Source organism: Sinocyclocheilus anshuiensis, unplaced genomic scaffold (assembly GCF_001515605.1).
Source record: "Sinocyclocheilus anshuiensis isolate Anshui unplaced genomic scaffold, SAMN03320099.WGS_v1.1 scaffold669, whole genome shotgun sequence".
Taxonomy (NCBI): Eukaryota; Metazoa; Chordata; class Actinopteri; order Cypriniformes; family Cyprinidae; genus Sinocyclocheilus; species Sinocyclocheilus anshuiensis.
The window spans coordinates 379,707-393,829 of NW_015536499.1; the positions used below are offsets into that span (position 1 = coordinate 379,707).

General features: G+C 39.0%; 1 protein-coding gene across 4 annotated transcripts in view; it reads left to right on the forward strand.

Moving 5' to 3' along the window:
* The window catches only part of wwox (WW domain containing oxidoreductase), a 278,900-nt gene that overhangs the window by 87,930 nt on the left and 176,847 nt on the right, over nt 1–14,123 (forward strand). For 3 of the 4 annotated variants that reach the window (XM_016486570.1, XM_016486576.1, XM_016486594.1), the window contains 2 exons: nt 1,894–2,079; nt 6,513–6,777. In XM_016486570.1, the coding sequence (XP_016342056.1) occupies nt 1,894–2,079; nt 6,513–6,777 (451 nt within the window). Of the gene's footprint in view, nt 1–1,893; nt 2,080–6,512; nt 6,778–6,930; nt 7,052–14,123 lie in introns of those variants that run through there. The other variant, XM_016486586.1, reaches the window with a different exon arrangement.

A 14,123-nucleotide genomic window follows, 5' to 3' on the forward strand; every position in this document is an offset into this window, starting at 1 on the left:
CGTTAGTCAAGCTCGCATCAGCTGACTCTCAGCTGATCCCCATCTACCTATGGGAATACGACACCTATCTAAAGCATTCATATATAAGGTCCCTTGCCAGCAGTTTTCACATTGCTCAATAGCTAATTACCCTTCTCCATCCCCAACTCCTCCCCGTCAGTCGGGATTCAGCCTTCTGATTCTCCTTTGAATCAGACTAATTCTAAAATGTGTACATAACATTATTGAACTTTAACGATATCTGCAATACATATATATTGGTTCTGTTCTGTTTACCCTGGGGGGTTATCGCTGCTCTCCCTGATCTCATCCATGCTAGGCTTGGCATCTTTGACGATAGTGGTCCTGACAGAACTGACAAACGAGGCATCCATTTTATTTATTCATTCCCCAGTGCATGCTGGGAACTCCAACACTCAACCCAATAATCTACTTTTAAATAAAAAAAATTTTCTCAGCATTTTAATGTTTAGTTTTTTTTTTTTTTACTGTGCAGGTAATAATTTGAGCATAATTTATAAACCGTGGAATCGAATCGAATCGTGAGTTGAGTGAATTGTTACATCCCTAATTGTATTGTATTTCATACATGTTTTTAGACATGAAAAATTTTCAATATCATAATAACATTAAAGGGTTAGTTCACCCAAAAATTTAAATTAGCCCATACCATATTCAAAACGTAATAACTTGAATCTAGCTTGCGCCAACAGTTATACGCAGAAGCAGCTCCGGGAGCATGACGTACAAGGTCAGCGTTGCGCATGCGCCGGTGAGTCTCGTGAAAACCAACGTTTGTTTACAGGAGCAAAGGAAGCAAAGTTTCCTTACTTTAGCAAAGGAAAACAAGTCTCCTCTTGGCTTATATCGAAATCCTCCGACATTCTTCTTTACAAATCCTCGTTTTGTACTTCTAATTAGTGACCGTTGTTTTGTTTCGATCTCTCCGCGTGCATCACTTCTGAGCGGCGCATGCGCAACGCTGAACTCATACGTCATTCCCCCGGAACTGCTTCTGTTTACAACAGTGAGCGCAAGCTAGATTCAAGTGATTATTACGTTTTGAATATGGATATTTTTCTTACAAAAACGCATCGATTCGCTACAGGAGGCCTTTGTTCATCCCCCGGAGCCGTGTGAGACACTTTTTTTTGTGGAAGGGTGCTTTTTATTTCACGTCATTTGAACCGAAGGAATGCAACACCCGCTGAGTACAACGATAGAGCTTGAAAGATCAAAGACAATTTTTAATATAACTCCGACTGGATTCATCTGAAAGAAGAAAGTCATATACACCTAGGATGACTTGAGGGTGAGTAATTTATGGGCTAATTTAAATGTTTGGGTGAACTAACCCTTTAAAGCCAAAGATTTTCATAAAGGTTACTGGTAGCCACGTCAGTAGCGCAAGAGGATGCTTCGCTTATAGTGTCTGTATAGAGACGTTAAAAAAGCTAGAAATTAAATTTAGCATTTATATACATTAAAAAACAAGCTTTATATCATTTTACGATTTTTAATGAAATACAAATTTTGAATAATGAAAATTTGTTTGTGTCTATTCTATGCATCATTGTTTAAAACCATTTTCCGTGTTTCATTTTTGGGTAAAAAAAAAGGAAAAATGAATGGACGCAAAAGTACACGGACCATTATCTTGGTTTGGCTTGGTTTTTGTTTTGTTTGTGGTTTTGGTTTGATTAGATTTGGTTTATTTTAGTTTCTTATTTGTTTTGTTTTTGTGTTTTTTTTTTTTTATGGTTGTTTTTTTTGGCTTTTATGGTTTTTGTTTTGTTTTGTTTTGTTTGTGATGTTTGGTTTGTTTATTTTTTTGTATTTGGCAAGAATGTGTTATTTTCACTCAGTCGATTTCATTGTTTTCTCTCTCTGAAGGCCGTTGCACATCCTAGTGTGTAATGCAGCGGTTTGCACGCAGCCCTGGAATTTAACGGAGGACGGGCTGGAAACCACCTTTCAGATCTGTCATCTTGGCCATTTCTACTTGGTTGAGCTCCTGCAGGACGTCCTGCGGCACTCCACTCCGGCTCGTGTGGTGGTGGTTTCCTCAGAGTCTCACAGGTGAGACTTTAATAATAATAATTAATAATTAATAATAATAATAATGTATGCATTTAGCAGACGCTTTTAGCCAAAGCGACTTACAGTGCATTCAGGCTATACATTTTTTACCAGTATGTACTTTAGATTATATACCTTTATTTACTTTAGATTATCTCCCATCATTCCCTCATTTCAGCTCTGAAGCATTTGTGCACAATTATCCATTTACTCTCACTTGTCACTTCACCAACAGTCATCAACAGCGTCTCCAGATTGATTTATAATTTTTGAGTCGGATAATTTTGCGACAATAGAGAAGGTTGCTCTTTACAGTCAGATTGTGTACGATATCTATCAGCACATGCTAACTAGACCATGCTAACTATCAAAACCCTGACCTCTTGGTTGAAAAACGGGCCACTTCTGTTCTCAGATTCTCAAATGTGTGTATAGTGTATGTAGTACAGATAGTATGTAGAAAAAGAGCTAATATTTGGGGATTACTCTTCCTGTAACGTGATTATTAAATGAAAGTCCTTTGAAGAACAGTTTCGGCTCTGAGAGTGTGAGGGTCCATTAGATTAACAAGCCCCTTGTGTCATTGAGGGAACAAAATCTCAATTTGCTCTCGCCAACAGTAAAATCACTTACTTGTTATCGCAGTAACCCCTCCATTTAACTTTTACAGTTTATTTCTTCTGCTACACCTGATCATTTTTGATCCTTACCTCCTCATCTCTATAAATTCCAGCGCCTTTAATATGTGGCCTTTTGAGCTCCCCATCTGACCTCTGACCCAGGAAGAGATTATATTTCCCAAAGCCGCAAGAGCCGTTAAACCTTGACATGGCCGTGCGAGCGACGGAAAGCGGCTCGGAGAGGGAGGGAAAGAATGAGGGGTTGGGGAGATTGAGGGTGGAAGAATAAAATGGAGCCAGCGGGGACGTTTATCTGCGCTGTAGCACTGGGGCTTAAGTGACAGGACCGATAGGTGCTGGCATTTGCCTCCCGACTCCAAACAAGAGGACACTGATAGCGTGGACAGGAAACTCACCTCTGAAAACTCACACCAGATTCACGCCTTTATACTTCAGTCTCTTTAAAGCAGGATACTGCAGTCATTAAATACCAGCCTGACCTGACCTTTTCATACCTCTGTTCTGAAAATAGACTATTTCCACCCCAGAATGCCTCTGCTGGGAAGGCCGTATGGATTATCCTGGCCGTGAGGTGATGACAAAGTCAACATGTGCAGACTGAGGGATAGTGGGGATGGATATATAACCGCTAAACTGGGTAGTTCAGCCAAAAATACTAATAACAAAAACATTCTGTCATCATTTACTTGCATTCATGTCATTCCAAACCCGGTTTTCGTTCTTCAATGGAACAGAAAAGGAGTTTTAAACGGCGTTCAGTGTCACACAGCACTTGAAATTTAATAGGGATGCATGATATTGTGCTCAAAAAATTGTGAAATAAATAAAAAATTTAAATGAATAAATAAATAAATAAAATTAATTTGTTTGTTTGTTTATTTTGCATGAAGCTTTTTATTATCATTGCAATAGTGCTTTTTATTCCCCACTGAATGCACAGAACTACTTCAGAAGACTTGGAATACAGTGCACAGTCAGCTGGACCACATGGAAAAATAAATAAAATACAATAAAATAAAACAAACAACTGAAAATGTATTTATATTTTATATTTTAAGATTTTATTTTTGTTTTAAATATCAAGAAAATGGTCTCATATGCAAACTTTGACATATTGCTAAAGGTTTGACATAATTGATGCCAAATGTTATTGGTTTCTATGTGTTAAGTTACAATGTGTGCATACACAAATGACAATGAGGGCAAGATTTTTAGTGAATAATGGACCACCAGGGATCGACAATAAGGACTGCCCGATGGCCCGTGAAAGACGTTCGGGACAGTAGACGGATTTGTCACTTGCCCGATCGGGCCACTGCAGCGTCGTCACGACTTATCATTTGCATGTGTTTTTAAGACTTGTTAATTAAAAAATTCAAGCGATTAAAAAGCATTTGGGTGCGAAAGACAACTACATTCAGTACTACATTCAGTGAACAGCGCGCGCAGAGAGCCGCCTGAACGGTCAAATACAAAAGTATATCAAAATACCCGCCGTGGCAAGTAACTTTGTAGCTTTAACAATGATTAATCTATATTGAATTTATACACTGGAGTAAGTTACAGATGCACCGGACATTTTTTGTTTTATTTCAGACTATCTTCTGTTCCGTGCTTGCACACGGAACTGACTGTTTTCAGAAATGGCGTTTTCATTTTGTCTCCGTATGATGCATTTAAATTAGTGTTAATAGTGTTTTTTTTTACAGTCTATGGTCAAGGAAATGCTGTATCACTGTACCATAAGCGCTGTCTGCTGTCAGAGAGTGAATCTGCGTCTCATTCAGCCCACCTGCTGTTTCTGTTTCATACAGATGTTTTATGTAGCATAATTTCACAAAGCTAAAGTCAGGTTATTCTGTTTTTGCTTCAGATTTTGAAACTATACAGTCTAATATAAGTCAAACATTGCGCTCTTTTTTTCAATTCATGATTAAAATGCAAAAAAATATCAAGGTGCAACACAGAGTGAAGAATATGCTAATGTTATTTTATATGTGATTTTTCAATTTCTGTACCTGAACATCTACAAACATAAAGAATCATTTCATTTCGATTTTTGTGCTATAGGCCTATATTTAATTGTGCTATTTGTTCATTTTTTCTTATTTACTGGCTGTCACTTGTCTTTAATGTTTAAACTTTATTATATTTATGTTTATTTTTGGCTAGTGATTTTTGCTGTGGTATCAAACTTGAAATAGAGAATTGTAAAATTTTATAAATATTGGTGTCCTATAAGCTTATTTATCAGAATACAAGATAACAGATCAAAAACAATGATAACAGCAACTATTTTATTTTTTGTGACAGGGCCAGTGAAAATGTTGGCAGGGCAAGTAAAAATTTGAACCACTGGGCCAGTGGAAAAAATTCTTAGTGTTGATCCCTGACCACTCTTAGCAAAGATGATACTTATTTATTTATTTTACTTTATTTATTTAACTTGATAGACCCTGCTAATTTCATTCTTTGGGGGAAAAAGTGCTGATGTCATATTGGGTTTGGAAACAGGAAAGTGAATAAATTATATCTGAATTTTATTGAATAAAATTTTTTTTTTTGGTGAACTATTCCTTTAATTAACTAGTTTCCTTTCCACTGCCACAGTTCACACCTTTAGTATTTGTAACAACGTGATGCCCGCAGATGTTGTTGTTTACCCAAGCAGAGATATAACGTGTCAAACATCAACACTGGCCACACTGAGCTTGTCATACAGCGAACGTGACGTTTTGATTGGTTGTTATGTAAAGCGCATAATTAAGAGGTAAATGCTGAATGCGATTGCGGGCTCTGATACGCACTAGAGGAGGGACCATTCATTTTACTGCAGTTTCTTGGGACTGTTTACACACGCACACACACAGACACACACACACACACATACAAACACACACGCACACACACAAGGACACATCGAGAAAATATAATGTCTTGTGTTCAGGGGCCTTGTCAAACATCTGACGTTTAACAGCTTAGTCAGAGCCAATTTAAGAACATCATGTCGTAGCTTTGATTTGCATTAAGCCAGACCTGGCCTGCCAACACTCATTTAGTTCATTTCTCCATCGGCTCACATTCTGGAGGTTATTCCCGCCTGTTAACCTTAGACTTGAGACTTTAGTCACACTGTAGTTGGTGAGAAATCAATTTGGTCCCTTAGTTCAATATTGAAAAATGAGAGTTCTATTATCTTTTATTTACCTTCCAAATTCCAAACCTGTATGACTTTCTTTCTTCTGTGAATGTTGGAAACCAAACAATTTTGGTGACTTTAGACTTCCATTTGGACAAATTAAAAAACAAAGACACGAAACTAGATGCCAAACAAGACACAAAACATAAAAAAGTAAAGTAAACAGAAAACAAAACAAAACACCTACAAGAAAAATACAAAACCAACATAAAAACCAACATAAAACAAAGCATAAAAAACAATTAAAAAAACAAACAAAACAAAACAGTAACACAAACAGTAACACCAAAAAAACCCCACACAAAACAAAGCATAAAAACCAACATAAAACAAAACAAGACACTTACAAGAAAACAAAAATAACACAAAAATAACAAAACACCAACACAAAACAAAACAGCAAAACAAAAACCAATACAAAAAAACACAGAAAACCTAAAAAAAACAACCTTAAAATAAAATAAAATAAGACATAAACAACAAACCACACACAAGACACAAATCAGAACAGAAAACAAACAAAAGAGACATTTCTCAAAATAAGTGTCTTCTGTTTTGATGTTAGTATGAATTGCTCTTTGTTGTTTGTGAAGGTTCACGGATCTGGTGGACTCGTGTGGGAAGGTGGAGCCGAATCTGCTTTCACCTCCACAGAAGGAGTACTGGTCAATGCTAGCCTACAACCGTGCCAAACTCTGCAACATCCTCTTCTCCAGCGAGCTGCACCGCCGCATGTCGCCCCACGGCGTCACCTGTAACGCACTGCATCCTGGGAACATGATGTACACCTCCATCCACCGCAGCTGGTGGCTCATGACCCTGCTCTTCACCTTTGCAAGACCCTTCACCAAGTCTATGGTAAGAGCAAGATATGTCATTTTTCCCTCTTTCACTTGATGTAGTGGACGATTAAGAATGCTCCTTAATCGAGTTTTTTTTTTTTAGTTTTTAAACAGCTACTTCTTCAGCATCATAACTAAAATGGCAACCGATTTTGATCATTGTTCGTAGGCATCAACAACATGTCACACAATTCGATTTCTTCATGTGAAGCACACGGTAGACTTGATATACAGCTAATTTGAATGGAGTTTGATGTTAGTGTGTTGCTGCAAAAACGTTACTTTATGAATAAACCCTAAGTTGCATAAAAATATGCTGGGTGTAACAGAACATTTCCAATTTACATTTTTAATTGAAGTATTTTTGATTATATTTTCTGGTATTGCATTAAATATAGTAAATATAGTAGTTGTGCACTGATATAAAAATTTTGCCTGATACCAATAAACTGATTGGTTGGTTGGTTGGTTCGCTCGTTCATTCATTGCTTGCTTTGATTTTAAAATGATATACTATTTTGTCTAAATAAAACAACCTCGAAACAAACAAACAAAATAATAAAAAAGTTGTTTTAAATATTGCAAATTAAATTTTACAGTACAGTATGAAAATCTGTCATGTTTGGGATTATTTAATAATGTTAATGGTTATTTGTGCTTTTAAATAAATAAATCTAATATTTGGCCAATAACCGATATGGTACCGATATATTGTGCAAGAAGTTGACTCGACTTGAATTTCTTTCCACTGAGCTTGTCACTATAGGGCCTTTCGCACCGCAAGAACCTTTTCATAGTACCAGAACTAATTGTGGAACTACCCACTTTTTGGCGTGTTCACACCGCCGGAACTGGGTGCGATTTTAGTACCGGACTGCCTTTTTCGAGAACCAAATTAGCTCCTACTCCGGAGCAGGGTCTAACCAGCACAACTGGTACTAATCGTGACGTAAGTAGACACTGATTGGCCAAACGCGTACGAAAACGCCCTCACCCGCCATGATTTAAAACGCTGTGTAAACATACTGTAAACATTGTCAACTTATTTCGCAAGTATGGAAAACAGAGATGGATGGCTGCTGAAGTGCAGGCACTTGTAGCAAATGTAGCACTGCCAGTTGTCGTTGGAGATTCTTAGTCCTCCTTTCCGTTCTTTCAATCGCTTTACGTATACGTCGACTTTCCATGTCCATTATTGTGAAACCCGTGAGACACAACAAAAACAGCTCCGATCACAGCGTCCTCCATCCTCCTGTTGTTAATGTTGTTTTTCTTTGTTTCTGTTGTTGAACGCCGCGCACAAATGATGTCGCTGTCGACCGGCTTACGTCACTTCTTAGTGCACACTGTCAGTGCGAATGCAACCCTTTAAATTGTACTGGAAAATAGTTCGCGCAAAATCGTCCCAGTACTTTAGTACTGTACATTTAGTTCTGGAACTAAAGCGGTGCGAAAGGCCCTTATGTTCTAGTATTTCTTTTCTGGATGAATACATGTGATGCTAGCTTAACTATTGGCCAAAATGAGGTATCTTAAAGTTTTGCAATAGCCTTCTCATTGGAAACCTACGGTACCTTGAAATGCAACAGTAGCTTGCTAGACTGAAGAACAAAGCTATTGCGTCTTTTGTTTGTCGCATATATGATTTTGTGACTGAGGTGCTCTTTGTTTTCTTCATTTCACACCATCTGTAAATGTACACCTGCTTTTATGTGACTTTTTTCAGGTACGGTGGTTGGTACTTGAATTTTTTGTGGTCCAAGAAAGTTTCACTAGCATGTTTTTGGGTTCCTAAGCAGGAATCGCCTGTAGTTAGCAGAGCGTGTGTGTGTGTGTCACGCTGCCGTAGCGCTGCTCGTATAGCCCAGCGCCGCATAAATCAGGCGGGCAGCTCTTCCTGTAGGCAACACTCTCCCGTTTTAGCCCGAAGAGGCGAGTCACATACACTTACAGAGACAAACTATAAAATTCAACATCCTCATAAATCATAAAGTATCTGCCTGTTTCGCACCTGAAGCATTTCCTTCCGCTTCTGATACGCTTTAGGCCACACAATGCATTTGATGTATTCTTTGTTTTAATTTTGGTTGAAAACTCTGAAGGCAGGTTTTGATGTAGTGTTGAGTATTTCAGTCGTGCTGATTATGTATTAAAGAGATGGTTATGAATATGCCAGAAGTTTATGCGCACGGCCCAGTCGTAACTCAAAACCGCTCATTTCTCCAGCTCTCAGTCATGTTTGATGGACGTCGGTGTGGATCAAGGCATTCTGCTGCTGCTGTTTCTGAACTGTGATTTGTTCATTTGACTTTTTTTTTTTTGTCATGTTTTTTTTGTAACATTTCATAGTTTTGAACATGTAAAGAAGAACCAACATTTTAGACGTGTGTTTCCTGAAGAAAATATCAATTTTTTTTAAGGTAATGAATCACGATTCAGTTTGCAAATTTTCCAATGATGTCATTAATGATTTTATTTTCACCATATATTAAGTGCAGTACAGATGACACTTAACATAGGAAAACCCCAGTTCTTACCAAGGTGTTAATGTGCTTCTCTCTCCCTTTTCTGAAACCCCTCAAATATTAGTGAACTTAACACAAAACAGTGCTGTTATTTTATTTATTGGTTGTGAGGTTATGAAGATGGTATCGTTTTAATTGCTTGCAGTCTCATATGGGATGCTGGGAAATTGTTCAAGGTTGCAAAGCTCTGCAGAATGTTGACAGGAAGAGCCTGGAACGATATTACACCCAAGCTCAGTAATACGCCTTTGTCTTCTCCAAGAAGCTGTACGTGATTTATAACTGCACAAATCTAGAATAAAACCTCTTATTTTGCTGTTTTATTGCATCTGAGTGGGACACTTCCATTTAGTTTAGTGTTTCTTTACAGTTTGATACATAGATGCATCAAACATCCCAATAATACATTTATTTATTATTATTATTATTATTATAATATTTGTTTGCCTCAATTTGTCTCAATTAAATAAAACAAAAATATAATAATAAAAATGGCAGATGCCATTTTAAAATGCAAAGGATGTTGCAGTGTAATTCATAAAACCGAATATATTTATCTCATCTTGTAATTTGTAGATAATTTTCAGTTTTGCTGAGTTGATAAAAATTCATTGGGAAAGAGGCAGGACTGATATCTGACTTTAACTCTCACGACTGTGTTCATCTATAATCTGTACATCAGATATGTTCTGCCATGCATCTCTCTTGCTCTCTTTGTGGCCTGCAGTTGTACATTAGGCCCATGCTGATTTTCAGATGCGTTTAGCTTTGATAAGAGTGGAGTCATTTTCTCCTCATAATAATCAAGTGGTCTCTTGTGCTGAGCAGAATTGACGGTACTGATCTTTCCTGGCATATGGATGTCCTGTCAGTGAGAAGCAGGGATAAAAATGCATCATTCCATTGACTAAACTCACCACTGAGGATATTAGTGTACAATTTAGGATACAAACCAACCATCTGCCATTGGAATCATTTTGATGAGAAAGTTATTTGCAACTATAATATACTGTACTGTACTAGAATTGAATTTAATATGACTTACTAAAATAGGGTTTGAATCAACAAAACATAGCAATTGACGTTACTTGCTCAGAAATCCAAAAATTCCTCATTTGTCTCATTTGCATGAGCAAATTTTACATTTTCAAGAAATTTAGTTTTTATTAGATCTGCAATGGTTTATGTTTGTTAGATATTTTTGCTCAATGTCAAAAAAAGGCCATTTTTGATACTTCCTATATGGTTTTATGTGAAGTACTGTACGTCCCCGAAGCCTCTGTAACATTTTCATTTGTGTAGTCAAACAGCTGTTTTAGCATGTTTGGTTTGACATTTCTTAGACGGTTGGGTATTTGTGGCATCTAATAGCTGCTTGATGCTTTGGGACATGAAGCTGCTGGGAAAATCACAGCTGCCCAATCAGCACCCCACCTTCCCCCCCGTCATGCCCGCCTTCTTCACAATCGCTTCATTGGGATCCAGTCCGGCATCAGACTGCGCGTTTTCAGCAGTTTAGCGCAATTATTTTCCCCAGGATTCTGCCTCAGGCGCTCCGCTACCTTTTTACATATGCAGGGGCTGAACTTTTGACCATGGCCCAATAGTCGTACATTAGGCGACGCTTTGCTCTAAAAGGGGGACTTTAACAAGTTCCTCTGTGCATTGGCAAGTGTCTCACCTCTCGCCTGTGAGATAATTTAACCAGCCTGCTGCGAGACTGCTGCCAGTGCTTCCTTATGGGAGTCTAAATCTCTCTCGCTCTCGGTCCCCTTGTAAGCCGAGCGAAAGAAGGAGATGCTGTTGATGGATCTTTCCTCGTGCTCGGCTAACGAGGGCTCTGCTTCTATTAGTACACTACAGAGGCATTACCCATTCTCTCTCGTGCTTCTTTAATGAAGTCTCGTCACCCCGAGAAGCTCAGATTTATGCCACTGCTGTCGCGCTGCGATGAGCCCTGTCGGCATGGCGAGTGTCTCCCGGTAACCGGTTGTAAGGTCAGGTGTTGTTATCTGCCTGTACATGGGTCCTATCACGGCAGCGGCGCAAACGGGGCTGACAGGCGCTCAGTGGAGCGGAGCGAAGTGGGGCAGAGGTCTACACCCAGAACCCCTTCCGCTGCGGCGGGACACGATGAGCTGCCAGCAGCCCTAATGGACTCATAATTGGTAATTAGGGCCTGCAGGTTGAGAAGAGAACCGGTTCGCTCAGCCTGCCGGAATGTTTCCGGTGCAGGCTGCTGTGCTGTCTTCTACCGGAGCACTCGGCCTGGAACGACCCACTAGTATATCAAATCTAATGGCCACTATAGCCACTCTTGCCCTCTGGATATATCTGACAATATCCCTGTTCGTTTTCAAGGTTTTTCCAGATCAGTGTTTCCCAACCCTGTTTCTGGAGGCACCCCAACAGTACACGTTTTGGTCTTGCTTACTTGACCCACCCATTTAAGATCTTGCAGTGTCTACTAAAGAGCTAATGAGTTGATCCAGGTGTGTTTGATTAGCTAAAGCTTGAAAATGTGTAGTGTTGGGGTGCCCCCAGGAACAGGGTTTGGAAACACTGTTCTAGATCAGAGTTTTTCAGACCTGTCCTGGAGGCCAGAACCACGCATTTTGTATGTTTCCAAGTTTCCAAAAATTCTAGAAAGTTTCTGGAAAATTACTGGACATTTTCCATCCCTTTGCAACCTTAGTCTCCTTTATTGGATATATCTAATCCAGGTCTTGGAGTATCTACTGAGCTGATGAGTCGATCCAGGTGTTTGATTAGGAAGAGTTGGGAAATATGTGGTTTTGGGGTGCCTACAGAAACAGGGATGGGAAAAACACTGTGGTTTCCAACCACGGTCCTAGAGACTGCCTCCCCCCAGCACTGCACATTTTGCATATCCCTTTTGTCTGATGCAACCATTTCAGGTTTTGGAGTCTCTACTAATGAGCTGATATCCTGAATCAGGTGTTTGATTAGGAAGACATGCAAAATGTGTGGGGGGAACATGGTTGGGAACCACTGGTCTAGATAACAAGACTCAAGACATACTAAGTTCGTTTAGGCAGTTTTCACCGTTGGGACCTTCCGGTCTCTTTTCAGGATTTTCTCCCCTTGTTTCTAAAGAACAGCTGACAAGTGTATTTACTGCAGAAGGCATGCAGCATTGAGAAATCCATTATCAGTAGTGCTTAAGTTCTTTGAACTTAACTCTTTGAACTGTTCTGGGGTCCACATGAACCGTACATCAGTTTTCAACCTGTACACCCCAGTTTTCAAGCGGACCCGGACACTAAGGAACCAGCCCACAGGTCCAGATGAACCCCAACAAATGGCCCGTCAGACATTCCACTACATAGAAATGTTCTTTTACAGCCCTTCTGCAGTTAAATTGGATCCAACATGGGGACAGTAGGTTCAAAGCAGCGGACTGTGTGAACTATGCATGTAAACAGCACAGCGCCTCGTCCTACATAACTCTCTGGTTAGAACTGAACATCAGACCTTGAATAGACTTTAATCTTTAATCTAATTGAGTGATATGTTGGCTTGATGTTACTCAATTCTCTCTCCATCTCTCTCACCTACCCTTGCGTTACCTATTATGAGCCTGGAAGACAATCTGAGACCTAAAAGCACACAATCCCATTTGCTTGTATTGGCATGTGTGTCTCAACTCAATCCTATTACCAGGATTATAGTCTACCAAGACACACCATTTCATTAAAATAAAGTGTGAGTCTAGAGGCAACCACACACGTACATACGCTTGCAGCTCTTTGGAGCAAGAGACTCATTGTGCAGTAGGAAACTGAGCAAATAGCTTATTGCTTGATCAGCTGATGTGGCCAGGAAGGTGTCTGAATCGATAAAGGACCAATCAGAGGAAGGCAGGCAGCATTCGGGCAAGCCCGGGAGCTGTCATGTCATTCCGGTTTGACCCCCAGTCAAAGTCACACGGCGGCCCATCCATCTGAGTGTGTGGAGCTCATTCAGTGTTCATCTGAAGACCATCAGATCTAGCACATGAATGCTAGCGGAATTAGACGATGACTTCCAATGACATGCATTGATGATGTTTGAGAGGATTCTGTCGCTTCGATTAATTCTTCAGGGGCCTCTTATTTGCTTAGGCCAGGGATGGTTCACTATAGACTGCATCATGAAAGCAATGTTTTTTCCTTTTTTGCCATTTTTATTCAAAGTGTAATGGAGAGATTGCATGAAATTATATGAAGAAGAGGGCGAGCGGTATTAATGCAGTGTTCATGTCATGTTGGATTTATTGTACTGTTAATAATGTAAATACAGTCTGTAATTACAATTTAATTACAATGTAATGAGAACTCTGCTTTTTTACACAAAGTTGGAATTAGGGCTGCAGCTATCGATTATTTTAGTAATCGAGTATTCTACAGATTAATCGGATAAGAAGTCATATTTCTTTGTTAAAAAGCAATACTAAATATATAAGAGATTAGTGTTGTCACGGTACCAAAATTTCAGTATTCGGTACCGATACCAGTGAAAATCTACGGTTCTCGGTACCAATTTCGGTACCAAAGCAAAACACAAAAACATGCTAATTGAACAACATTTTTATTAATAACGTTAAACAAAAATTAAATGTACAAAACCAATGCCATTCTTTATACTTATTTAAAATTGTTTCAAGTTTTTCCACAAGTAATAAAAGTATGAAAAAAGTAAACAAGTTTCACCCAAAAGTTTAGTCATAGTTCTGCTGCCGCTGAAAAACATCTGTAGACTGCTGCCTGTTTTAGGGCTTGCTGGTGTGTTTCAGGATCTTCCTCAGTCTGCAGCTGTAAAAGGAAAATATAATATA